The sequence below is a fragment of the Capricornis sumatraensis genome, chromosome 8 (genome assembly GCF_032405125.1).
Source record: "Capricornis sumatraensis isolate serow.1 chromosome 8, serow.2, whole genome shotgun sequence".
NCBI classification, from domain to species: Eukaryota; Metazoa; Chordata; class Mammalia; order Artiodactyla; family Bovidae; genus Capricornis; species Capricornis sumatraensis.
The window spans coordinates 60,759,964-60,786,642 of NC_091076.1; the positions used below are offsets into that span (position 1 = coordinate 60,759,964).

A 26,679-nucleotide genomic window follows, 5' to 3' on the forward strand; every position below is an offset into this window, starting at 1 on the left:
CAAATCTGCTTTTTAAATACTTAACACTGGCTGAAATGCAGAAGGTGGGTTTAAGGGGGAAGGCGACTCAGCTGCCTGCCAGGGCTGTGTGCATCAGTGATGCTGTGTTCCTGGCAGTGCTTTAGGGCCTTTGAGCATGGCCACGAGGGAAATCGCCCCTCTAGGGGAAGGAACACTGCTGCGGTTCCTCCAGTGTGCTCACCACCTTGAGAGGAGATTTCTAGTTTAGAGAAATGTCGTCCCAATGATCCCAATGATACCATCTACCTTGCTCGAAGACAAGCTAGACAGTCCTAATGAAGCGGCAGGAAAACCATGTCTGTCTCTGAACTCTCTGGCCTCCTTTTTCTTTTTCTTCTTTTGAAGCAGCAGCATCTTTTTTTTTTTTTCCCTAATTCATCAACCACTAAAAATAGTAATAGCTGCAGTTTTGGTGTTTTGTGTGCCAGCACTATGCATGTACTTTGATCCTCTCATTTGATCCTCCTCACCCTGAGTATGTCGGTTTTATTAGAATTGGGGAAGCTGGGGGTAAGAGGAGTTGAATAACTTGCCACAGTCACTCAGCTACAGTGGAGCAGAACCAGTCTCTCTTTTTAGTTTACCATTTTCACGATTTTATTTTTAGTTTATTAAATTTATATTTTTGGCCAGCCTGTGGGATCTTAGTTCCTCGACCAGGGATTGAACCCACACCCACTTCATTGGAAGCAGGGAGTCTTAACCGCTGGACCACCAGGGAAGTCCCCTACCACCGGTTTCTGATTGCAGAGCCCACTTCTTTTCCAGGCAGTCTTTGCCTGCCTTCCTCCAGAACAACACCCCACGAAGAAGCGACAGCACTGACGCACACCTCGGGGTGGTCCTGTCCTGTGGCTGGGAGGGGAGCAGCCTTGTTCGACCAGAGGGCTCGGGACCTCCTTCCCCTCCCTCCTGGGGACATGCAGAAGGTTCTGTTTTGAGTTCCACCTGCAGTTGTGGCTTCTGGTGGAAAAGCCCAGTCCATGAGGTGGGATGTCTAGGTTCGCTGTGTGCTCCCTGTGAGTTTGGCTCTCAGCGTGGTGTATCTGAGGTCTTTGTTTTTAATCATAATAGTTCACATCTTTTCTTTCCACACCGACCAGCAGGGGCCAGCTGGAGGTGGTAGCAAATCTCCCTTTAATTTCCACTGTGATGGATTATTACTTCGCTTAAAATGGTGTTTAATTTGTACGCGTGCCCTGAGGCTTTTAAATATTGAGCTCATTTGATTATTGTTGGAAATCAATTTAAACTCCACAATGTGTTCAGCAAGGTGGACTCAGGAAGCCCCATGGAGCCTGTGGCCCCATTAGCAGATACTGGAGTCCAGAGATTAAAATGTGGTGAGCTCTAGAGCCCTGTAGCCTTAATTTCTTCCTTAAAAAAAAACAAAAACAAAGCTATTTCATCTTCCTTCCTAACAACTGACTTCTTTTTACTTCCTTTTAAAAAACTGACTCCTTTTTAAAGAAGCAGCTTTTAATATTCGGCCTTAAGAGGGGAGGAGACAGTAAGTGGTGATTATTTTTTGGTTTCCAGCTCTTCACTTTTTCTGACTCAGCCCATTCTTTCCTTTCTTCTCAGGCTCAAGGACCCAGCTCTTGATCCTCCTTCACCTTGCTTTCCACTTTCCCCCTCTTATTCCTTCTCGTTTGCCCTGCAGCAGTTGAACAAGGTTCATATTTCAGCAAGCCACTTTTTCTTTCTTTCTGTCTTGGGGAAGGAGTCACCTTTTGTGGGTTCCTGTCAATTCCTAGGAATGAGTGGAGACTTTGCAAGGAGCAGAGCAACTGTAGAGCAAAGTCCAAGGCTGTTCGGGGCTTTTCCAGCACCAGGCAGCCTGTGATGTTGCTTGCATAGTCCATTTTTCTCTTCTTAAGTTCTGTGCTGGATGAATGTGTTCGTATGTGACGCATGCCTGATTAATGCAGACCGTGAATGCCAGTTTCTCCAAAGGTTTGCGTAAGTTTTGAGATTCACATTTGAAGCTGAGCAAAACCAGAAATCCCTGCCTGTGAACTTTTTTGGGGGGGTTTCCTACAGAAGAGAAGTGAGAAAAGAAATAATTCTGCTCTGGGGAAATGCATAATTCAGAAGCCGTCTGCGTGTGTAAGGAAACAGACTCTGGGGCTGCTCTGTAAACCCAGACTGGCAGCCAGGGCTCACTGTTTCCTCGCCTTCCCGCAAGTTTGGATAAAAGGCGGACAGGCCAGCTGGTGCTCCTCCTGCTCTCCACTGGGCAGCGGGGGCCCTGGCCTTCAGGAGCTCCTGGCCTGGGGCAAGCCTCCCGCCTGCTTCCCCTGCCCTGGCTTTCCTGTTCCTGACCCCTACCCCCTGACCTTTCACCACTTCCTTTCCTGGAAATGCTGCCATTCCTGAGAACGACACAGGAGTGTTGCAAAGTTCTAGGATCTTTCAGGGAACCCCAAGCAGGGTCCTTGGCCCTTTCTACCCCCTGTAACACTTCAACAGCCAACAGCCTTGGTCCACCGTGGGCTTTGGTTTGGACCACTCACCTTAGCGTTTGCAGAGTAAGCTTAGGGTGAGATGCGGGGGCTCTGATCCAGGGGGTCGTGTTGTCTCCTGTTATGGCCAGGCCGCACGCCGAGGCAAAGCTGAGGTGAATTCTGACCGCCATCCATGCACGTGTGCTGAGTCGCTTCAGTCGTGTCCGACTCTCTGCGACCCCATGGACTGTAGCCCACCAGGCTCCTCTGTCCATGGGGTTCTCCAGGCAAGAATACTGGAGTGAGTTGCTGTGCCCATCTCCAGGGGATCTTCCTGATGCTGGGATTGAACCCTCATCTCTTACATCTTCTGTGTTGGCAGGCAGGTTTTCTTTTTCTTTTTTTTTTTTTAACCACTGGAGCCACCTGGGAAGCCCCTCTTACCCCTGCCCCTCCCATATTCTTCAAGTATTTCTATGATGCTGTTTAATCTGATGACTTTTTTTTTTTTTTTAAGATTTATTTGGCTGTGCCAGGTCTTAGTTGCTGCACATGGGTTCTTTTTAGTTGCGGCATGTAGGATCTAGTTCCCTGACCAGGGAGCAAACCCAGGCCCCCTGCATTGGGAGCGCCAAGTCTCAGCCAGTGTCCTGCCAGGGAAGACCCCGATTACTCCTCTTTAAAATTAGCGGTGGGAGACTCAAGCAGCCAAGACCCTGTGCCTGGGCCCCTCTAGGTCTGAACCCCTTCAGCAGTTGGACATTTCAGGTGACCACTTGGTCACTCTGGATGTGGAGCTTACTTGGCTCAGCTCTCAAGGGACATGCAGGGCGAGAGATGGTGACCACTGCTGTCCTTGAGCCTAGTGCTGGCCCGGGGTGTTAGCCACTCAGGAGGCTATAGAGTGCCCCAGGGGCATAGAGGCCTGCAGGGACGCTGCAGCGGGAAGGATGCCAGGGAGGAGGGCGGCTTTCCTGCTGAAGCTTTGGTTCCAGTGGAGGTTTAGAGGGAAAAGACTGTGATTGGCGGGCTTTGTCCGAACATCCAGATGGATCCCAGGCATAATGCAGCAAGGAAGATCTGAGATTGTTTGTCTTCCTCCCCCGTGTCTCTAAATAATTTTATCTTCAAAGCATGACGCAGGCGTTAATTAACACTCTGGCTCTCCTGGGAGGTAGGCAAGTGGGAACACCACCCCCGTTTGTGAAGAGTGTTAGCCCAGGAAATAGGTAGATCCAGAAGCCTCAGGTATGTGAGCCACAGAGAAGCAGAGTGGGTCTCAGAGCTTGGGGTTTGCCCTCAGACCTTTAACTGGACATACCCCGGGAGCCACCCCTCTTTGTGTCCTTGTTCCCCATGAGAATCACAAAGCTGAGGCTGTGGTAGGAGAAGTGCTTGCTACTGTGTGGTGAGTAATGGAAAGTTTGAATGTTGAAGAGAAATTCTGGTCAGATTCACTGTTATTGTAAATTTGAGATGCAGGAGTCTGATTCTGCCATTAGTTGCCGTCATTTTACTTGGTTAAAAACAAATGCGCTGAGCATCTCCTTCTGGGCAAGGTATTACAAAGAGAAGCGAAGCTAAGTGAACTCGCTCAGTCGTGTCCAACTCTTGGAGGCCCTGTGGACTTGTAGCCTACCAGGCTCCTCAATCCACGGAATTCTCCAAGCAAGAATACTGGAGTGGGTTGCCATTTCCTTCTCCAGGGGATCTTCCCAACCCAGGGATTGAACCTGGGTCTCCTGCATTACAGGCAGACGCTTTACTGTCTGAGCCACCAGGGAAGCCCTTATATTACAAGGAGAATCATTTCTCAAAAGGACTGCCTGGCCATGAGGGATCCTCTTGGTTGGGAACTTGATCCTTTGTATCCTGTGTTTCCTTTATACGCAAAAGAGACTTGGGGTTTGTTGCCTCTTCAGATGGTGATTTCAACTGCTGGAGGACTCCTGGCATTTGGAGATGAATACAAATCTGTTTGTGATTGTTGACTGTAGGAAAGTCATTTATCTTGGTTGGATCAGGAAAACGGGACTCTCGTGGGGCTGTAGGTGGCATGTCTTTAAGCCTGGCCTTTTCTATAGCTGTGAGTTTCCCTCATCAAAGAATTCGCCTACAATGCAGGAGATGCAGGTTTGATCCTTGGGTCGGGAAGATCCCCTGGAGAAAGGAAATGACAACCCACTCCAGTGTTCTTGCCTGGGAAATCCCATGGACAGAGGATCCCAGCAGGCCACAGTCCATGGGGTTGCAAAAGAGTCGGACACAACTTAGCGATGAAACAACCACCATGTCTAGGGCTACCTGGGGGGTGGTGATCGTGCCAGTTTGCTGGACATTGGCAGGGTAGCTCCTGAGAGCCCTGAGGCTACACTGAATCTCCAGCGCTAGAACTGCAGCAACAGTGGGATCTCCCCTGGTTTCTTTCTTACCCACTGGGCATCTTGGCACAATGTAAGAACACAGAAGGGGGATCATTTTATGCTGTAAGTGTTGCCCTCTCTCAGGTGGCAGTTGGACTCTGCTGGCTCTAGAGGAAGCCCGGCTCCATCTAGCTAATGATGGTTGCTTATCTTGGCCCTGCAGGCTGCTGAGAACCAGCCCAAGACCTCTGCTTGAGGGTCCTTCCTCTGAAGACATCACCAGTGTGTGGAGCCTGCCGCACACCCACCCCCCGCCAAACCACGGCCTTTACCTGCGTCTTCCGGTGTTTCCCGTGCGACCCGTCCTGTGGGAGTGCCTCGTGGGCCACCCCAGAGTTCACCCCCGGCTCAGCGCCAATGGTGAAGATGACCAGATCCAAGACTTTCCAGGCTTATCTGCCTTCTTGCCACCGGACCTACAGCTGCATTCACTGCAGAGCCCACTTGGCCAATCATGACGAACTTATTTCCAAGGTACATGTTCGCTGGAGGCCTTCCTTGCCGACCTCGGGGGAGGGGGCTTCCGGGTTTGCAGACGTGGACAAGCTCTCCCAAAGGGCCCGGGACGTTCGTATTCCTCCTTTTGTCCAGGGAGGGCAGATCTGCGTGGCCGTCTCACTCAAAACTAAGAAAGAACTCGGAGTTGGGGGGATACAGTACTAGTTTAATCTGTAACTGTGGAAAGTGGGTGTCATCCCTGTTGACATCCCCAGGTCGTGGGGAGAGGGGCCAAGGAGTGATTTGAAGCCTTGCACCCAGGTGGCCTGGCCTGGGTTGGCAGATGAACTCACCGTAGGGGGCTGCCTGCCTGGAAAGGACTTCTAAGAAAAGTGGTAGGTAGGAGAGAGAAAGGTAAGGGCAGTTAATGGCTGAAATGAGAGAGGGAATATTGCTTTTTAAGCTCCCAGGGACAGTTACCAGATGATTTAGTTACTAAAGTGGGTGACCTTTGGGTGAATCACAAGTGGCTTGGTGAAGAGCTGACACACTGGTTTGTGGGTCCCTGTAAGGCTTCTACATGAGGTAACATGGCATGACATTTGATCACAATCAGAAGAAAGACGGGAACCCCATTTTCCCTGAGGAGCCTTGGCAACCGCTCCCTAAAGCTGGGGTGGGGGATTATTATTCATAACAAACAACCGAGTGTCCCTGTGGTAGTCCAGACCCCGGCTCCTGCAAGCAGCATTCTCAGGGTGCTCCCTCCCTCCTGGCTCTAACTTCCCAAGGGAGGAGAAACAGCTTCGCTAGGCTGCATGAAAAGGAAGAGGAGCTCAGGGGGGCTTGTCCCTTTGTAGGTGGCCTGTGGGAGCTGGTTCCGTGTGTGAGGCAGGGACCCCAAAGCCAGTGTTCCTGGTAACCTCGAGGGGTGGGCTGTGGAGGGAGGCGGGAGTGGGGTTCAAGAGGAAGGGGACATACGTGTCCCTGATGCTCCTACATGTTGATGCGTGCCAAAAACCATCACAATTTTGAAAAGTAATTAGCCTCTAATTTTTTTAAAAAAAGCATTCTTTGAGAATGGCTACCCACTCCAGTGTTCTTGCCTGAAGAATTCCATGGATGGAGGAGCCTGGTGGACTACAGTCCACAGGGTTGCAAAGAGTCGGACACGACTAAGAACACCACTTTCACTTTCACACTTCTAGAACATAGACTTCATATCCTTGAAGTAAAAAAAAAAAAGAGCAAAACTTTTGTGCTAACTCAGACTAAGTAAAAAGGAAAAAAAAACAGTGTTTTGATCTGTTTCCAAGAAGTGCTAGAAAAGATGGCGCCCCGCTCCCCGCCTCTGGCTCGGTAGCCCCTGCCCGAGGGAGGGAGGGAGGTCCGGCAGGCACGGAGCGGTGCCGTCCAGCTGGCCGGCCTGACAGGAAGCGGAGGAGCCGCTCCAAGAGCTGTGTCTGGTGGCCACGGTCCTCAAGTCAGGGCTGCGGCCAGAACTGCTCCTCGAGGCCCCTCCCAGGCTCGGGGGTCACCCCGGAGCCCTTGGAGGCCAGGCCCCGGGCCCACCTGCTCTCCTCTAGGTCTCTGCTGTTCACGCTCCTCGGTGCCCCCTCGTGTTCTGGCCAGTCTATAGCTTCCTCCCCTGTCAACCGACTCATCTTCTCTCTGATTCCTCTTGGATCTTCTGGGAAGCCCCTGAGTCTGGAGGTTTGGATGCGGGGAGGCTGTGTCACTGAGAGGAGAGAAAAGTAGTCAGTCCTCTTTGCTTTGGAAGGGGGCCTGCAAGCTTGGAGGGGGAAAAACATGTGAGTTGTCCTGTTCCTGGAAGTCTCCAGAGAAAGAGGAAGCCAAGATGTCTTTTTAACTTCAGGGAGAGTTGCTGTGTGTCCTAAGAAATGGAGGTAACTGTGTGTTAGATACCTTCAGAGTACAAAGGACTGCTGCCTAACACTGTATAAATAGTATCTCACTCATCCCTCCTAAGACGCCTTTGAGGTAGGTGATGCAAGTCATATATTATATGGATGGAGAAGTTGAGATGCATACTGGTTGTCCAAGAACTCAAGTCTTGAGTTCTCAAAGAACAGAGGACAATGACTTTGAGCGTGTTCAGGAAGAATTTCTGGAAGAAATTTGAGCTGGGCCTTGTAAGGTGAGCAGAAGGGAGTCTGTGGGGGTGGTAATGGCCTTCAGAGTTGATGTCTTACCTCTTTGGCCTGGTGCACATGGCCTTAGATGATCTGGCAGAGCCTAGCTTTAGAGTTAGGGTTCCTTGCTTAATGTTCTAGTTCAGTCCAGTCGCTCAGTCATGTCTGACTCTTTGCAACCCCATGGACTGCAGCATGCCAGGCTTCCCTGTCCATCACCAACTCTCTTAGTTTACTCAAACTCATGTCCATAGAGTCAGTGATGCCATCCAACCATCGCATCCTCTGTCATCCCCTTCTCCTCCTGCCCTCAATCTTTCCCAGCATCAGGGGCTTTTCCAATGAGTCAGTTCTTCACATCAGGTAGCCAAAAGTATTGGAGTTTCAGCTTCAGCATCAGTCCTTCGAATGAATATTTAGGACTGATTTCCTTTAGGATGGACTGGTTGGATCTCCTTGCAGTCCAAGGGACTCTCAAGAGTCTTCTCCAACACCATTCAAAAGCATCAATTCTTTGATACTCAGCTTTCTATAGTCCAAGTCTCACACCCATATATGACTAGTGGAAAAACCATAGCTTTGGCTAGATGGACCTTTGTTGGCAAAGTAATCTCTCTGCTTTTTAATATGCTGTCTAGGTTGGTCATAGCTTTTCTTCCAAGGAGCAAGTGTCTTTTTAATTTCATGGCTGCAGTCACCGTCTGCAGTGATTTTGGAGCCCCCCAAAATAAAGTCTGTGAGTTTCCATTGTTTCCCCATCTATTTGCCATAAAGTGATGGGACCAGATGCCACGATCTTAGCTTTCTGAATGCTGAGTTTTAAGCCAAAGGGTTATCGTTGATTCCTTTCTTACTACTGCCCCCCTTTCCCCCCTCCCCCTGCACCCAGTCCCCATATCTAATCCACAGGTAAGTCCTGTTAGCTCTGCCCTCAAAAAAGAAATTTCAAATCTGGCCAGTTTTCACCATCTTCCCTTGTCTGGACTCCAGCAATGAGCTCGTTAGCTGGCCGCCTTACTTTCACTCATGCACCTTACAGCACATTTTCGAGAAGAGCCACAGGGATCTTTTCAAACTGTAAATCAGGTGTTGCAGGTCCTCTGCTTAAAATCCTGAAGTTAGAATAAAGTTCAACCTTCAAAGCCTTACTTGCTTGCATACCTGCAGTCTCACTAACTTTTTTCATGGCCTTAGATGATCTGGCAGAGCCTAGCTTTAGAGTTAGGGTTCCTTGCTTAATGTTCTAACCTCTTCCATATCCAGCAGCATTTCCCTGGATATGCGGATAGGGGTATTTCAGGCCTCTGGGCCTCAGCCAGGAGCACCCATTTTTCTTTTTTTGGCCATGCTGCACACTATTATGCGATCTTAGTTCCCCGACCAGGGATTGAACCCATAACCCCCGCATTTCTGAAGCATAGAGTCTTAACCAGTAGACTATCATTTTTCTTTACCTCCTTCCTCTCTCCCAGGAGCTCTTACACATCCTTTTCCTCCTGGAGCCGTATCCTACGAGCTTTGTATCTCTGGGTCAGAACCTGGCCCACGTCAAGAGCTCAATAAATGATCAGATAAACAGAGGGATGGCTCTTGTTGAGCCTTGGGAGAAGACAAGTGATGAGCAAAAAAGACTTGATGTCCTCTTTCCTGCCCCGTTTTGGGGCAGAAAGCCTCCTTCACAAGTCCAGGCCAAAGTCAGCAGCACAGGCTTCAGTTTCATTGGCTACAACCGGTGCACAGATGGGGCGCATTGGGGCTTGATGATTTAAAGAGCTGGGTTAAATTCCTGACTGCGGGGAGAGCGAGGGAACTGTGGCTGGCATCGCACAAAGATTCCTTTATTTCATTCCACAGCCACCCCCGGTGTTAAATAATCTATAGATTTCTTATGCAAGTCTGCTTAACGGAAAGATCATTGCCCCAGCCCCCTCCCTGGAAAATAGGCCTTTCTTTTCATTTTGTTTCTCTCTTCCATTTAAGAAAGTTCAGGGAGAGAATGTTTCTCCTGTTCTCCCCTCTTGACATAATCTCCTATGCGGTTTCAGAATCCACCCAGTGGGAGTTAGGAGCTGGGAAGCAACTAACTGGAGCAGCAGTGTAATTAAATGATACTTTGTCCTTGAAATAGAGCCTTTCATCTGGAAGCTTGACATTCCATTGTTTGGGTTTTTGTTTTGTTTTAAGTGAGTCTGCCTTCATTATGGAGAAGGCGACACAAAGGTACAGAGAACTAAAGCTCAGGGGCTAGCGGAGAGCTGGGAACAAAATCGGGACTTCAGGCTTCCTTCTTATCAACGTAGCTAAGCCTCCATGGGGATGTGTAGTTGTCAGGTTTTAAACAGTTAGGGTCTGTATTGATACGGTGGTGGAAAGACTCCTGCACTAGGCTTTCTGACTTCCCAGCTCTCTCTAGATTCCTAGAGGCCTCATTGCCTGGAATCAGCTGTTTAACCTCTGAGTCTCAATTTCTCACCAATAAAATGAGTAATATTTGCTGTGTCTATGGCCAGTAGTTAGCACTTGTTGCGTGCTTCCTTCGTGCCATGGCCCTAACAGCCCTAGGATGTAGCCCTACCTTATTTGAGTGTTGGGGGAGCAGGTTTACCTCATTAGGTTGTTATGAGACTGGATGAGATCATGGATGTGTGGGTGGTTTGCAAATCACAAAGCTCTATGCAAATATAAAGTTGTCCCTTTGCTTCTCTTGGCCTTGATATCCCCCCAAAAAACAAAAAAAACTAAAAGGCAAGGAGATGGGTGGACAGGATTGTTACTGCCTGACACTAAGCAAATTGACTTTATACCAAGATAGTTTTGCTTTAGAACGTGGAACACAGGAGTTGGATTTGCAAGGCTAAGAAGAGGACAGCAAAGCTGTGTGTGTTGGCAGAAAGGTAACAGCATTTGCTCTGTAGGATGCTGGGGGTGGGGGGGGGGTGCCGGGAGGGGGTGCTGCTTCTTGAATCGATGACAGAGCTATCTAGGGAATGTGCTGAGGCCTCCTACAATTGCTTTCTTAGGGGGTGTTGTGGTCTAAATGCTGAAGTGTTTGCACTCATAGGTATTTTGAGTTGGCATGAGGAATTGCTCACGCTGTTGTTTCTCACTTAATGGTGCAAGTCACAGTATAAAAATACACTTTGGTTATAAAATAATAATAGTTTCCATCAGAGCAGTTGCCCCCCCATTGAAAACAATCTAATGCTCACTTCAGTGGGTACTATCTATTCCGGCAACCTGGATCTTCACAAAGCCTTTCCTGAAAAACTCTTTCGTCCTTCCCTCACCTCCTTCCTGCTGGCCCTTGGATGGCCTGGCAAGGAGGCCACTTAAGAATGATGAATTGGACTAATCTCCCGTGAACCCACTTTGGGCACGTTGACTTCATTCCAGGACATAAGTTGCTCTTAGCGCCCTGGGTCCTTAGAGGGAAGGTGTCGGAAGCTGGTAATTCCGTGACCAGCCCAGTCTCCACCTCACCCCCGTCCACTGCTCTGCATGTGAGCAGCTGGGCCTCCGTGTGAGGCTGCAGCCTAATTAGGAGGCAGGTTCTTTTTGTTCCCTGTGGGGTTCCTTTGGGCTCACAGTGGTGGCCTTTGGGTTTTTCCTTCCTGCCTAGACACTACATGCAGCATCACTGAGAAAAGTGGCAGGGACGAAGATGCTCTGAAGTCCTGTATCGACCTGGTGGCAGCTGAGAGGCCCACTCAGCCACCGCCGCTTCTCCGCACTAGCATTCTACACCAGTGACTCCCAAAACACAGTGACGACTTAGAGATTGTGGACAAAAGCGGGGTACCGTCCAGTCCTATAACTCTACCTGTCAAGGACATGTCTCTCTTCGTTCCTACCACCCGCCAGCTTGTCTTCAACATGTAATAAAACTAACTCTCCAAAATGTTAATGCAGTTATTTTTGTCCTGAAAACCTCATGTGAAAAATAAATACAGGAACAGAATTTCTAAAAAAGAAAAAAAAAAATACACATTTCTTTTTCTCTAAGTGCCCTGGAAAATGTTATAATGAGCAGTGGATTGCATGAGTTGTATTAGTGACCGCGATGTCACGTTAAATGGCATAATTCCTAAAGAACACGTGCAGTAAAACATGGGTCTTGAAGATATTTCTGTGAGCTTACCTAATTTGCAAAATATGTCAAATTGTAATTTTATTAGTTAAGCAGTTTTGGGATCCAGGGATGACAGTTATTTTTGACAAAAAAAAAAAATTAGTAAAATTTGTTTTCCATTCTAGCAGGAGGGGGAAAAGGCAGATTGCGTATAAACATGTAAATGTCTGTCTCATTAAAAATGTCCTTTTTTGTTTCTAAAATCGTGGAGACCCAGGGCCAGAGTGATTGATGGGTTTTAAGAAACAAAAGGGTTGAGAACAATCGCCATTTCGGGACCCATGCCAAATAGCAGGTGCCTTTGCTTCTTTTGCAATGTTTGCAAAACATTGTCACATGTTTGTCAGTTTCCTAAAGAGCATTTCTGAGGCGCAGTAAAGGCAGAAGTGATAAATTATGGAAGTGTTCCAACATACACCAATACCCCAGTTTAAAGACACAATCAATTTTGCTTTTGTAAAGAGAATCACATATCCAACCTAAAGCTTCTTTTGCTCAACTATTTGATCTTTGAAAGCACTAATCTCCTACTAATGAAGTGTTAGTACTTGCAGGGGTGGGGGGTGCGGGAGGAGGGGCGGGGGAGCTGTGTGGGGTGGGGGTGGAGTTGCAGATGAGCTGTTGACCACCCAGGAAGGGGTGACAGGTGAACCATGTCTATACAGCAAATCTCCAAACAAAGGAACGTGGTTATAGTGTTTCTTGGTGGAAAGAGATTGTAAAATATAATCTCTTACCGTATCTTCTCCCCATGAGGCAGAAATTGAATCAGTTCAGGGTAAGATAAATCATAAATTAGGCTGGTATAATTTGTATAGCATAATTGTTCAGAGTTGGAACCACCTTCACTGGATATCAGAGGCCTCTGGTACACGTGGGTGATGGCAGTGGGGGCTGTGCCTGTAACTTGGTCATCTGTTTCATTGGCTGTGTTCTGTTATTGCATGAATACAAAATATGTATTGTGGGGTGGTGGCACACGGTACTAGTTATGGAGGGGGTGTGTGTGTGTGCGCGTGCGTGCGTGCATGTACGCACGTGTCCAACTCTGCGACCTCATGAACTATAGCCTGCCAGGCTCCTCTATCCATGGAATTTTCAAAGCAGGAATACTGGAATGGGTTGCCATTTCCTACTCCAGGGAGTGTTCCCAATCCAGGGACTGAACCTGCATCTCCAGTGTCTCCTGCATTGGCAGGCAGATAAGCCATTCACCCCCCCCCTTTTTCTCCCCCTTAGAACAATTTAACGAATTATATATATATAGCGGGCTTCCCTGGTGGCTCGTAGCTCAGTTGGTAAAGAATCCGCCTACAATGCAGGAGACCCTGGTTCAATTCCTGGGTCCGGAAGATGTTTAAAGTCTTTATTGAATTTGTCACAATATTGCTTCTGTTTTACATTTTATTTTTTTGGCCACAAGGCACATGGGATCTTGGCTCCCCAACCAGGGATTGAACCTGTGTCCCCTGCATTGGAAGGCAAATTCTTAACCCCTAGACCACCAGAGAAGTCCCCAAACTCCTTATCATAGGTTCCAACTTGAATCTACTAGTTTATATGCAAATACTGTGCCATTTTTATATAAGGGACCTCAGCATCCGTGAATTTTGATCTGTGAGGTGGATTTTTTTTGATCTGTGAGATGGACCAGTCCCCTTCAGATACAGTAGAATAACTGTCTTTCACCTTATGTTTATCTTAGGTGCTGTTTCTCTCTCTTATCTTTTTGGCTGTGCCTCAAAGTTTATGGTATATTAGCTCCCTGACCAGGGATTGAACCTGGGCACCAGCAGTGAAAGTGCCACGTCGTAACCACTGGCCCACCAGGGAATCCCACACCTTATGTTTATCTTAAAGCATTTATCATAGTGTAATGATTCATACCTCCCAGTAGCCTGTGAACTACTCATGAAGATGATTGTGATGTCATCTTTGTGTTTCTAGCCCCTGGCACAGCTCTTAAATACTGGCCAATTTCCAGTGAATATCTGTGCAAATAACTTGTTAGTTCTCTCAGAGAAAGACAGAATAAGGGGCTCTACATCTGGGGTCTCTGGACTGACTTCAAAGGGTCCCTGAAATTGTATGTTTAATTCTGCATATGTGCATGTTTTTCTAGGGAGGGTTCCATTGCTTTTATTAGGTTCTCTAAGGATCCTTGATCAAAAAACCACTTGAGGTCTATCTTTCTAGAAACAAAAGTTCTGGGAAGACTTGGTAGGAGTGACACTGAGATGTCCCTTGAAGCAAGAACTTAGATGTGTGGAAGTGGATGGGGAGGGACTCGTAAAAGGAGCGTCGTGAACAAAGAGTTGAAGGCCCTGGGTGTGGCGGAGGACCATCCTTTTGGGTAACATAATGAGAAACTATGTGAATACGACTGAAGCCAGGTTGTTGGGAGAAGTTGGGACTTTATTCTGCTGGCAGTTGGGTGCCATTGGAGGCTTTTGAGCAAGTAATGCCCTGACCAGAGCCTTCAGATATCATGGTGTCGTAGCTGAACTACTGAAGAAGAAACTAGACATGGGAAAACGCGTGCACACGCACCGCAGTGGACTGCAGGCGGTTCGTGCACATGGTGATCATCCGGTGCAGACTGTTGACCACTGCTTGGGAAAGAGCTGTGAGCATTCTAGGGCTTAGAAAAATTCGCTCTATCCTTTATAGCCGCGAACAAGAGGAATTGAGTTCGGGAAGTCACCCACTTTGGATGGAAGGCAGACCTGTCCTACACTCTGTGAAAATTAATGATCTGGGCATAAGCAGAATTGCTCACCAATTTATTATGAAAGGAGCCGCTGGAGATCAAGTCAAGTGAATCATCTTGTGTTGTTTGCTGCAGACTGCAGGCAGCTGGAGCACAAATCTGCTCAAGTGCGGTCCTTTCTGTGTGGTTGCTTTAAATACCAAAAGGAAATGTTGACTTGAGCTATGAGGCATACCCTGAAAATTAACTCTGTGGTTTGCAGATGCCTGTAAGGTTCCAGTCCTAAGATTGGTCTGTGCATTTGTGTGTTGGCCTTCAAGAATGACACCGGTGATTACAAGCTTTGTTCCTCATGAAAATCCAAACTCTTCATCAGGGCACTCTCCCTGGGAAGCAGGCAGTGGATGCAGAACCCCATCCCCATGGTTTTTTGTTGGAGCGCCCACACTCCCGAGGTCTCTGGAATGGTAAAGCTGCACCATTGCTTCTTTGGTCGTTTGTATTTTGGGACCTGACTGGAATCCACCATCACATGCTGATTGTTCACTTCAGTAATATTTTTTGTGTTTCAGATGACATGCCGGGCCTAGGCTGGGTGCTAGGGATAGGGAGAAGTCGTCTACAAAGATCACAACATTCAAGGAGCCTGTGATCTCTGGGGTGCATGGAAGTGTAAGGCTCACTGGGAGGGCACAAGAATGTTACAGATGAGGTTGTATTGGTGACCTAAAAAACACAGGATGGAAAATCTACATTGTTGCTGTTAACTATTATTTATTGAAGATCTACCATGTGCTTGGGACTCCTTACTTTACAACAGCCCTTCAAGGTGGGAATTAAGTGACTTGCCTAAGGTGATGGGGTAGTCCAAAATGGGATACCGGTCTAGATGAGTCTATGCCCTCTTAACCATGGTTTGACCTAGGTAGCTCCTTTGTCACTGACTATTTTCTGGGTCTTGCTAATATTGGTGGTCAATCCTATTCCTCTTCCCCTCCTGTCATTTTTCTTGCCTGGAGAATCCTTCTTTTTCTCTAGTGTCTGCTCATTCTTGAATACCAGCTTAAAGTGTTTTCTAGGATGTCTTCCTTGACTATAGGATCCTCTCCCTCCACTGAACATCAGTAGTACTCACTGCCTGGTTGTTCATTCAGCAATTAGTCATGACTGTCTTGTAATAATATGGTCTGAATTTTTGTGGTTACCTGTACTTTTATGTGTAATCCTCTGGTTTCCTAATAAGATTCTAAATGACCTGGAGTCATAGACTCTCTGAGTATTAGAGGCTTTGAACCGGGGTTTTTCTAGTTCTACTCATCATGCTACAGGTTAGGAAACCAAGGCCCGGAGAAACCGAGTGAGTGCCTCTTGGCTCTGCACTTTGCCACCTCCTCCCTGCCGCACACACCACCTACCACCTTCCACATAACCGGCGCTCGAAAATGCTAGAGGCAGCCCTGGAGGAGAGCGCTGGCAGCCGGGAGGACAGGATCAGGCCGTGCAATCTTGGGCAAGACTGTTCTCTCAGGCTCTCCTTTTTCTTCATCCATCCAAACAAGGCATTAGATCAGAAGTTTCCTTCCACCTTCCCCATCATCTGATTCTATTAATAAGATAGCAGCGGGAGATGATGCGAGGCAACACAACTCAGTGGTTAACAGTGTAACATTTGAGTCAGGCTACCCAGGTCCAAACCTGGCCTCCTCACCTAAATAGTTATGTAGCTAAGCAACTCCTGTGTGTCTCGGTGTGTTCATTGAGAAAATGGGAATCATGTTCATCTTAGATGTCTCTAAGATTGTTTTGTGGACATTAAGTGAGGTGATCAGTATAAAGTACTTCTCATGGTGCGTGACCTGTCAGAAATGCTCGGTAAATGTTGTTATCTGCACATCACTAAGCAAACTGAAAGCGTTAATTGCTCAGTGGTGTCCCACTCTTTGCCAACCCGTGGACTCTAGCCAGCCAGGCTCTTCTGTCCATGGGATTTCCCAGGCAAGAATCCTGGAGTGGGTTGCCATTTCCTCCTGCAGGGGAAAACTCTGAGACCCAGAGATAGAACCCAGGTCTCCAGCATTGCAGGCAGATTCTTTACCATCTGAGGCATCGGGGAAGCCCTAAGCAAAAACCAAACAGAAAGTGGCACTGAAAGAGATGCAGGTCCTGTCACTGTCACCTGTCACTGTGCTGAGCTGACAGCCACAGCAGCAGCTTCCATCCTGCCCTTGGTGGGGTTTACCTGCAGGTTGCTGGGAGGCCTCTCTAGAGTTTAAACAGAAAAACCAGCCCCCTGCCCCCTTCCCCTCCAGTCTGCACGGTGGTGTGATTTTGTCTGTGAACCTCACATCAGGCAGTTTCAGAGACCTCGAACTACCGCGATAACAGCAGCAGCCCAGGCAGCTGGGAGAGCATTCGGGGCCTCAGTGTGTGAGCAGCAGCTCAGAACTGCTCATCAGCTGGGGTCACCTTGTAATGCTTCACGGTGGGGGTAGGGTGAGATGCTGTTTTTCTTATCTTTCAAAAACAAAACCAAGAAAACCATCTCTGGTACCTTTTTTTTCCAAAGCACTCAGCCAGCTCCCCGGGGGAGGATTTGACCCGGTGACCCAGAGTACCATCTCTGGGGTCAGGGCTGTCTTGCCAAGGAGAACCTCAGCTCCGGATTCCCTCCCCTCCCCGCCTATTGCTGGTGGCTGGACAGTGACTCAGAGGAGGAGGAGGTGGGGAGGAAGAGAGGAGGAGACGGCTCTGCCAGCTGCTGCAAAAAACAACATCTCATCAGTCCATCACCTCCCTCCCCTCCAGACCACAGTGATGACAGGGGGCAGCGCAGATGGCCCTGACTCTCCCCTACCCCTCACTCCTAACGCCTTTGGGTTTTTGAAGGGACCATTTACAGTTGTTGAAAGGGAAATCATCTACTTTGGAAGGCCCGGGAAATTCCTTTTCTTCCCTGTTAGAACTGGTTCCACCAAGAGCCTTCACTGTAACTTCAGCTCTTACGATTGACGTGCTCAGAGAAGCATATCCCCTGGCTGGGGAAATGACAAGCCAACTCCAGAATTCCTGCCTGGAGAATCCCATGGACAGAGGAGCCTGACGGGCTGTGGTCCATAGGGTCGCAAAGAGTCGGACACGCCTGGGCACACACAGAAAAACAAAAGGGCTCGGTGTGAAACCTCCTGTACTAAGTAAGCCCTGCCAGTTTGGAGTTCAGTGAGCTCCCCCGACCTGTTAGATACTGGGGAGACAGTGGCATGTAGACGTATGCCTTGCGCTCACCCAGCTTGCACCCAGAAAGCTTTGATTCCTAACAAGCCCCCCGTCTGAAGAAGCAGCCGGTAGCAGCGCAAGTGGGGAACTCCGTCCTGAGGGTTGTCTGGAGCAGCTGAGAAGCCAGCATTTCCATATCATCTTCTGTCCCGTTTGCCTGGTTTTCAAGAGATGCCAAATGTGTCCAGCTTGCCCTCCGACTGCCCCCACTCCCCGCTGCAGTGGGGACCCAAGCTGTAAAACTGCCGCCTGGGCTCTCACTGGCAGTATGAGGTGGCCACTGAACCAGACCTGGCCTTCTCATGTGTCTTTGGAGGAATGTCTCCTCTTAGGATCAGGCCTCTCTCTCGCCCTGGGGTGGTGGCTGCCTTGCTCGCTTCACCCACAGCCGGTCCCTCCCCTGTACGTGTCAGACGTGCCACTTGGCAGGCGGGGCTCCGAGGAGTCCTTTGAGGTCCATCCCAGACAGATTCACCCAGGAAACCCAAGGGGAGAGGAAGTGAGAAAAACCAGACTTCCCGGAGCTCCTCTAAGCTCCAAGTCTCCGTATATCTTGATCCTCCCCTTTGCAGGAGAAAAAAAAAAACCAAAGTATATCTGTGGGGAAGGCGAGAGGTCCTCCCAGTCTCTCCCCTTCTCTATAAAAACACCAGGCCAGGCTGCCCTGGGCACTGGGGGGGGGGGGGGGGCAGGTGCTGGGCAAGTACACAGGAAGGAAAGCTGATAAGATAAAGTCTGACAAATCTAGGTCGCCAGGCTGCTGCCAGACACCTGTGTGACTAGTCACCTTGAAACTGACAGGAGGGAGGGTGGGCTTTTGTTCATGTGTAGGGGCCCAGGCTAGCTGGACTTCACAGGCCTTTGTTTGTCTGTTTGTTTAATAAACATTGCTTGAGCACCATTAAACCAAGCCAAGTCATGTGCTTGGGTGCCCCGGGCCCCTGTGTGTGTGTGTCTGATAGGGAAAATCTCCTCCTGGATCCCAGGCCTGGAACCAGAGCTAAAAAAAGCAATGACATCATGCAAAAGCCAGTCTGGTCCACTGACTTCCAGAGTGGGGGCAGCCAGTCCCTTGGTAGCAGGGCGAGCCTGTTTGGAGTCTTCATTCCCTGTTCCTTCAGCTAGATCAGGGGTCAGCAAAACTTTTCCTGTAAAGGCCAGGTGATACATATTTCAGGCTTTGCAGGCCTTCTGGACTCAGCTCTATGTGTGTGCATGCCAAGTCGCTTCAGTTGTGGCCGACTCTTTGCGACGCTCTGGACTGTAACCCACCAGGCTCCTCTGTTGATGGGATTCTCCAGGCAAGCATACTGGAGTGGTTTGCCATTTCCTTCTCCAGGGGATCTTCCCACCCAGGTATTGAACCCGTGTCTATTGTGTCTCCTGCATTGGCAGGTGGGTTCTTGACTACTAGTGCCACCTGGGAAGCCCCTCAAGTCTGCAGTCATAGAAAATACATGAACGAGCCAGCCTGACTGTGTTCCGGTAGCACTTGATTTACAAGACAGGTGAGAGGCCCCATTTGGCCCCAGAGGATTGTTTGCTGACCCCTGAGTTGATGATTGGAATGACCGTTATGAGATCGGTGTTGGGAAAATGGGTCAGTGTGATTTCAAGAGGTGTCCCAGATCAACAGGGGGGCTCCATTTGGTAGGGATAGTACAGGAGTTGATGGACGCTGTTCAGTGGCATGGTCTGATTGGTGCCAGAGAATTCCTCTGCACAGGCCAAACTGCAGCCTCAGCCATCTAATGTGCCGGTCCCCACCAGAGGTTACACGGTGCCCGAGCCAGACAGTGCCGGTAGTTTCAAACAATCTCATCACTTCCATGGGAAAACAGTGTGGGGCCCTGTGGACAGCGAGTCATTAGCATCCCCTTACGAGCCCTGAATGAAGATCCGGGCCGCCTCTGCCCTAGGGCCTGGCTTTGCCACTGAATGTCGAGTGTGGCCTTGGATAAGGCACATGACCTCTCTGACCATTCAGCGTGTCCTGAGTACTGCTGTATGAGGCACTGGGGATGCAGAATAGGACACGATCAAATTTTTGCCCTGAAGCAGCTCTTGATCTAGTGGGAAAAAGAAAGAAGTTAACTATTACAGGATGTAGTGAAACACAGGCTTTGAATAGGTGATTATTTAGGCTGCTTACAGGGGCAGAGAGCAAGATTAGTGTTTACTAAGTGAACAAGGAAGGGGAGTCCATTCCCAGCAGAGGCATAGAGGAGATCCAGCCTGAAGAACCACAGGTAAGAGGTGGAGAGGGCAGGTAGAGGGAAGCAGGAAGTCAGCATGGGTGGATCACATGGGCCCAGAAGGCCAGGGAAGGAGTTTAGATGCAGTTCTGCATTTAGCCACGGAGAGTTTCCAAGCAAAGCCTTTGGTTCCACTCCGCTTCTCTCTAACTGCTCTAAACCGTATGCCTATGAGCTTTGTGTGAAGAGGAATGTTGATATTGTATAAAGTTAATAAGTGCTGATAATTAAGCCAGTGGCTGTAATTAATAACCAAGCTCAGTCCATTCCTGGCGATGCTGTCAGCTAAACGGCAGCCAGATAAATCACTGGCCAACACCCAGCACCCGTGACTCTGAGATGAAAGCCTCTCAAAGTACTCTGGGACCTGGGTTATCTGGTTCGCTGGGTGAGATGCTCTCTCTCATGTGAATATCTAGCTTCTTGAGCTCACTCACTGAGCAGCTCACTCACTGACTAAGCAGGCAGTTGCAGCCTGCATGTATGGATTTTTTCCTATTACTTTCAAGGGAGAACTGAGTTGCAGAATTCAGATGACTTTGGTGTATGTAGTTTTGAGGTATAGGCCAGGGAAAAGTGGAGGAGATTAAGTGGCTTCTACAACCTTCATGTCTTTGGCCTGAGAGTAGTTGAAACTGGCTTTGGAAAAGGGAGATGCTTGGGCAGTGATTCCCAAGTCAGAGAGTACATCAGAATAACCTGGGATAAAATGGCTCGTTTCCAGGTCCCAGAGATTCCTATTCTGTCGGTCTGAATGTCACTGGGAAGCCCCTACTAGGGGAAGGAAACAAGTCTCCTAGGACACCAGGTTTAAGGAGGTACTCTATTTGGGCTAAAGAGTTGGAGACGACTGAGCGAGTAACACTTTCGCTCCGTTATAGGGTATTGTAAGATTGAGTATGGTTCTCTGTGCTATACAGTAAGTCCTTATTATTTGGTGGTGGTGGTTTAGTCACTAAGTAGTGTCCGACTCTTGCGACCCCGTAGACTGTAGCCCGCCAGGCTTCTCTGTCCATGGGATTTTCCAGGCAAGAATACTAGAGTGGATTGCCCTTTCCTTCTCCAGGGGATCTTCCTGACCCAGGAATCTAACCGGAGTCTCCTGCATTGCAGGTAGATTCTTTACCAGCTGAGCTATGCGTGAGGGAAGCCCTCATAATAGGTTATTGTAAGATATTGAGTAGAGTTCTCTGGGCTGTACAGTGAAGTCCTTATTGTTTACCCATTTTATATATTCGTATGTATCTGTTAATCCCAAATTCCTAGCTTATCTCTCCCTGCTCCCTCACCACCACCCTTTAGTAACCTTTCGTCTGCTTTCTGTGTCTGTGAGTCTATTCCTGTTTTGTAAATACTTTATTTGCATCATGTTTTTAGATTCCACATATAAGCGATTAGCATGGTATTTGTCTTTCTCTAGTGCCCTTCAAGTCCCTCCAGGTTGCTGTACATGGTGTGATTTCATTATATTTTAATGATTGAGTGATATTCCATTGAACCACATCTTCTTCATTCATTTGGTATGGACACTTGGGTCGCTTCCATGTCTTGGCTCAGATGGTAAATATGGGCTTCCCAGGTGGCGCTAGTGATAAAGAATCTGCCTGCCAGTGTAGGAGTCAGTCTTGGGTTCAAGACTTGGGTTCAGTCTCTGGGTTTGGGAAGATCCCCTGCAGGAGGGAGGGCATGGCAACCCACTCCAGTATTCTTGCCTAGAAATCCCATGGATAGAGGAGCCTGGCGAACTACAGTCCATAGTGTTGAATCAGACACGGCTGAAGCGACTCAGCACACACATGAACATGGAGGTGCATGTATTTTTTCAAATTAGCATTTTCTCCAGATACATACCCAGGACTGGGATTGTTGGCTCATATGGCAAATCTCTTTTTTTAGTTTTTAAAGGAGTCTCCGTACTGTTTTCCACAGTGGCCCCACCAGCACATTCCCGTCAGCAGTGTAGCAGGGTTCCCTTTCCTCCTCTCGTTTCCATTTTCAGGTGAAGAAAGTGAGGCTTGGGCGAACTGAGTTGACCAAAGGGGACTCAGCTAGGAAATGGAAGTGGTAGAACCAGGGTCGGAATTCAGATGGGGTGTGCACCCCATCCCCAGCCCACTCCCCTAAGAGCTCTACCTTGAGCCCTGTTTCTTGCTCTGAATTAGCAGAGGAACTGAGAACCCAGCCTCCTCTCTTGGTCCTTCCCTGGCTGTCTGCCTGGCTCTGAAATCTCCAGGTAACTTCCTGTTCCTGGGGTTTAGCCCTTGGACCAAACCCAACACCCCCTGTTTCCTTGAGGTGTTTTTTCATTTGTTTCTGGGTTTCCCGGTACATACACAGTTGTGGCAAACTGGGGAAGGGGCAGAGGAAGGGCACCAGTGATGCTCAGACAGGCACAAGAAGAGTTCTTTCTTAAGCTGTTTGCCGATTAACTCCCTTTGCTCCTGAAACCAGAAAGAAGAGGAACTCAAGAGTCAGCAGGGCTCAGAAGCCCTAATTAATTTGTGGTCCAACTGGGTCAGGGGGAGTGACCCTGGGCAGTGGCCTTTTTTTTTTTTTCCAAGGACACGTCTGCTGAGGCTCACTGGCTTGGGTTCCCAGCCCTGCTGTCTCCCCACCCCCCAGCCTGGGGGAGTGAGATCTCCTGTGAAGCTCACCTCTGCCTATTCCGTCCCTTCCTCCCCAGCCCTCTGGCCGGGCGCCTCCCGGTGTTAAGTTGCCCCAAATACCCAGTCTCTTATTTCACATTCTCAGGCAAAGATCCCACAGCCAAGGTGCCCTTTCAGCTTAGCTTTCCCATCGGCTGCTCGCTGACAGATAAGCTCCTAAGAGGAGGGCGGGGTTGGGCTGGAGAGGCTGGTAAAACCAGCGGGCAGACCCCGTTGTGCCCTTTGTCATGGGGCACACTGGGCCCCACAGTACCACTTGAGGGTTTGATGGGGTGAGCCCTGGCTGGGGCCCCCCGGCCTTCGTTGGCAAATGGAACTTGACTTGGCTGAGGCACAGTCATACATACACTTAGGTTTTACCTTCTGCTGGAAATCGGAGGCAGAAAGCCTGAGCGTCCAGAGACAGGGAAACTCTGTTCCATGTATGCGCAGGCTGGGAGAAGCCCAGCCTGTTTGAACCTCCTCTGCCATGGCTGTGCCAGACTCCCCGTCCAGGCCTCGCAGAAACGTCTCGTCCCTCGGGCTGGCGGGAACTGAGACACGAGTGCTGCTGCGGGTCGTGGGGGGAAGAAGCCAGTGGACAGAATGTTCCTGCGCCTGGGCGGGCCAGCCAGCCACGGCACAGGCCGGGTCCCTGGGAGGCGAGCTGAAACCTTGCTCCTTTCTGTAGCCAGGCCATATCTTGAGTCATGGTCGAGTCCCTGCCAGAGGAACTGGTGTTAGTGTAGCTTTCTGAAGTGGTAGATGGACTGAAAAATGAGAGTGACGGGGAGGTCTGCCCTGTTAGCTTCGTCAGTCTCACTGCTCTGGGAAATGGACATGGATGCTGGACTTAAGCTACCATTTGCTTCCCCCTTCATTTGCAGCCAAATCAAATACCTGGAACCTGGTTGTAGGGATTGCTATGGTGTGTGGAATTAGTCCATCCTTCGAACAGTCCCAGGGAATTTTCCCAAGAAGGGAGAATACAGGCCAACCATGGCCTCCTTGGAGGTAGGTGTCAGTGTGAGAGTACCCAAGAACTGGGCCTCTGTATATAAGTTGGTGTCCAGAATTTATTTAAAACAATACCCCAAGTATCCAGAGACAGATTTAAAAATGTGTTCAGAAAGGTAGCAATTTAATGTTTCTCTTGGAATAAGCCTGGCCTGTGCATTCTCCCAGGAGCCTTTGCCTAGGGAATATGATTAAAAATAGATCTGAGTAGCACTTCCTGCTTGGCAGATGGCTGATAGCAAATGCTAGGGCTTGCAGCTGACCTTTCCTTTCTGAAATCTGCTCTGTGTTTCCATGATGCTAATTGAGTCCCTCACTAGACCTAATCAAAGAGCTGGTTGCAGAAAAACAGGGCTTGCTGTCCTGAGTAGACTCTGTTCATGGAGCAACTTGAAAGCACTGGAATTTGCATGGGAACACCCACTCCGTGGTCCAACTGGCTGGTCCTTGTTTAAAAACTAACAAGTTCTGCTTTCAGAGTTGCTGTCCAGTGCTGTTAAGGATCCTACACCCTCTCTCCACCCCCATCAACAGGAAAGATCAGTGGGTAGGGGAGTAATGTGTATACAATAGACCAGGCTCACCAGCACTTCCAAACAAAGGAGCTGCCCCTGGGGCGGGGGTGGAGGGGTGCTTTTGAGTTTAACTTCTGGGTGTGGCTCTGTCCTCATCAGTTTATCTTTTAAAAAATTATTTATTTATGGCTGCACTAGGTCTTGATTGCCGTGCAGCTTCTCATTGGGGTGGCTCATGGTCCTTGCATGAGTAGGCAGATTCTTTACCACTGGACCACGAGGGAAGTCTCCATCAGCTGTCTTATAAAACAGGGATAATACCTGAGACAGTGCCCTGAGGTGGTATCAAACTAGGGGAGATACAAGATACTGTTGTTTTTCTTATTTTGTAGCGAGCATGTGGGGTCTGCTGCTCACTGAGTTATTATCCAACCCTGGGAAAGAGGTGCACATAGGCAGGTTGTGCCGCGGCTGTTTCAAGTCCTCTTCGTCATCTTCACCTTGAAGGAAAGCCCTCTGCTGGAGTTTAAGCATCTTCGGGACAGACTGTTTATACCCTCTGGGGCTACGCAAGGTCTGGGACATTAAATATTTGTTGATTTAAAGTTACAGAGGTGCAGCATTCTTTCTTTCTTTCTTTATGGCTCTACTGGGTCTTCACTGCTGCACAGGCTTTGCTCGAGTTGTGCAAGCTGAGCCTACTCTCTGCTTATAGTGCACAGGTTTCTCATTGCAGTAGCTTCTCTTGCTGCAGAGCGTGACCATAGGGCACATGAGCTTCAGTATTTGCGGCACGTGGCCTCAGTAGTTGTGATTCCCTCTCTGGAGCACAGGCTCAGTAGCTGTGGCACGTGGCCTTAGTTGCTCTGCAGCATGTGGGATCTTCCTGGACCTGGGATCGAGCCTGTATCTCCCACATTGGCGGGCTGATTCTTTTTTTCTTTTTTGCAGGCAGCCTCTTTACCACTGAGCCTCCAGGGAAGCTCTCAGCCATGTCTATATTATTGAACAGTTAGCTCTCACCCCACCCCATGTCTCCTATTTTTAAAATATCATAGACTGTGTTACTGTGGGAAAATCTCTTGGCCCAGGAGATGATTTTCCAGCGCCTGATATTTCAGTGGGCCTTAGGTTTTTCTGTTGGCCAGGGAAGAAGGTTGAGCACCAGAATATGTGGCAGGGATTTAAGTCTCTAAGTCTTGAGGATGAGTCTTATCAGGAACTAGATAAGATAGACCAGCTGATGAGCAGAAAAGACCTTTTATCCAGATAAACAGGAAGTTGAAAAAACACCAGGAAAGAGGTCTGACTCGGAAATGTTCGTTCACTGTGCAAGGCGTCTACTCTCTTGAGAATATGGACTCATGGAATATTCACCCTCGTAAGAAACCTCAGTCAACCCCCTCATTTCACAGATGACGCAACTCCCAGTGCAGAGGGGCAGGGCTCTGCGTGAGGAAGGCATGGAGTTGGAGGCAGATGAAGCCTTGCCTGGCTGGGGCTGGGAGCAGGCCGGCTGGTTGTTCTGACCCGCTGGTATTCTGTCTCTAGACGGAATACTGAGAATCTCCAGTGCCCAGCTTTTGCATTTTGGCAAGCACGTTGTGCACAGATCTTTTTAATATTTGTATCCGCGAGTCTTTTTCATAAGAGCTCACTGGCTGTGATTTCTTCAAACCCTTTAAAATCACATTGTCTCTTCCTTCATAACTGTTTCCCTAAGATGAAATGAAAAAATCAGGTTAAGAAGACAGCGAGAGACTCTGTGAGAGTAAAACCGTGCCGCGTACAGGAAATTTGAAGGATGCTCCCACTTCTCAAGGGCCTGGCTTATGCTAGTCTCTTTATTCTGCAAGGTGGGTACTGTTACCCCACTTGACAGGTGAGGAACTTGAGACCAGAAAGGGGAGCATCTTCAAGAACACACAATAGAGAAAATGCCAGAAATGGGATTTGAATCTAGTTCATCTGCTAAGCTGGGAGAAGCTTAGCCCATGGAAGGAAACGGCGATGTAAAGCTATAACCAGAAGTATTTTTTGGCACCAAAGGATGTAAAGATGAAGGATTATCAGAGCGGCTGGCAGCAGAATGGGGTTCCTCGGGAGGCAGGGTGTTCACTATCCCTGAAAGTATTTAGGCAGAAGTTTGGTGGGAATACGGCTTCCCAGGTGGCGCAGTGGTCGAGAATCTGCCAGTCAATACAAGGGGACAAGAAGAGACGCAGGAGACAGGAAGATCCCCTCTAGTAGGAAGTGGCACCCCACTCCAGTATTCTTGCTGGGAAATCCCCTGGACAGAGGAGCCTGGCGGGCTACAGTCCATGGGATTGAAAGAGCCAGACATAACTGAGCACACTTTAGTCTTTAGTGGAAACGTGGACAAGAGCTGTGCCTCAGGTGAGTGGTTGACCCTGGGGCACCTCAAAGCCCAGTGATCTCTGAAATTAAAACTGGATAAAGTCTACATATATTTTGTTTTGTTTGGAGATCCTCTGTGGCTGTGGAGGCCTTTTGCCACTATCCCTAACCTGCAGTCCACTTCGTGAGATTCCTACTGACTGTGATTAGTTAATTCTCTTTTTGAAAGCTCCCCGAAGCATTCTTTCAGCTTCCCTGCTCATTCTGCATCATGAAGTCCAAGAGCCCAAAGAAA

General features: G+C 48.8%; 1 protein-coding gene and 1 non-coding gene across 2 annotated transcripts in view; one reads left to right on the plus strand and one right to left on the minus strand.

Moving 5' to 3' along the window:
• Window positions 1–4,180: 4,180 nt before the first annotated feature.
• Window positions 4,181–4,252, minus strand: TRNAY-GUA (transfer RNA tyrosine (anticodon GUA)). Its single transcript has one exon. It is a non-coding gene; the product is annotated as a tRNA-Tyr (tRNA).
• A 946-nt stretch (window positions 4,253–5,198) lies between these two features.
• Window positions 5,199–26,679, plus strand: part of YPEL2 (yippee like 2) — a 38,288-nt gene continuing 16,807 nt past the window's right edge. The window contains exon 1 of the mRNA XM_068978260.1: window positions 5,199–5,365. Within this exon, the coding sequence (XP_068834361.1) occupies window positions 5,249–5,365 (117 nt within the window). The 5' untranslated portion in view covers window positions 5,199–5,248. The remainder of the gene's footprint in view (window positions 5,366–26,679) is intronic.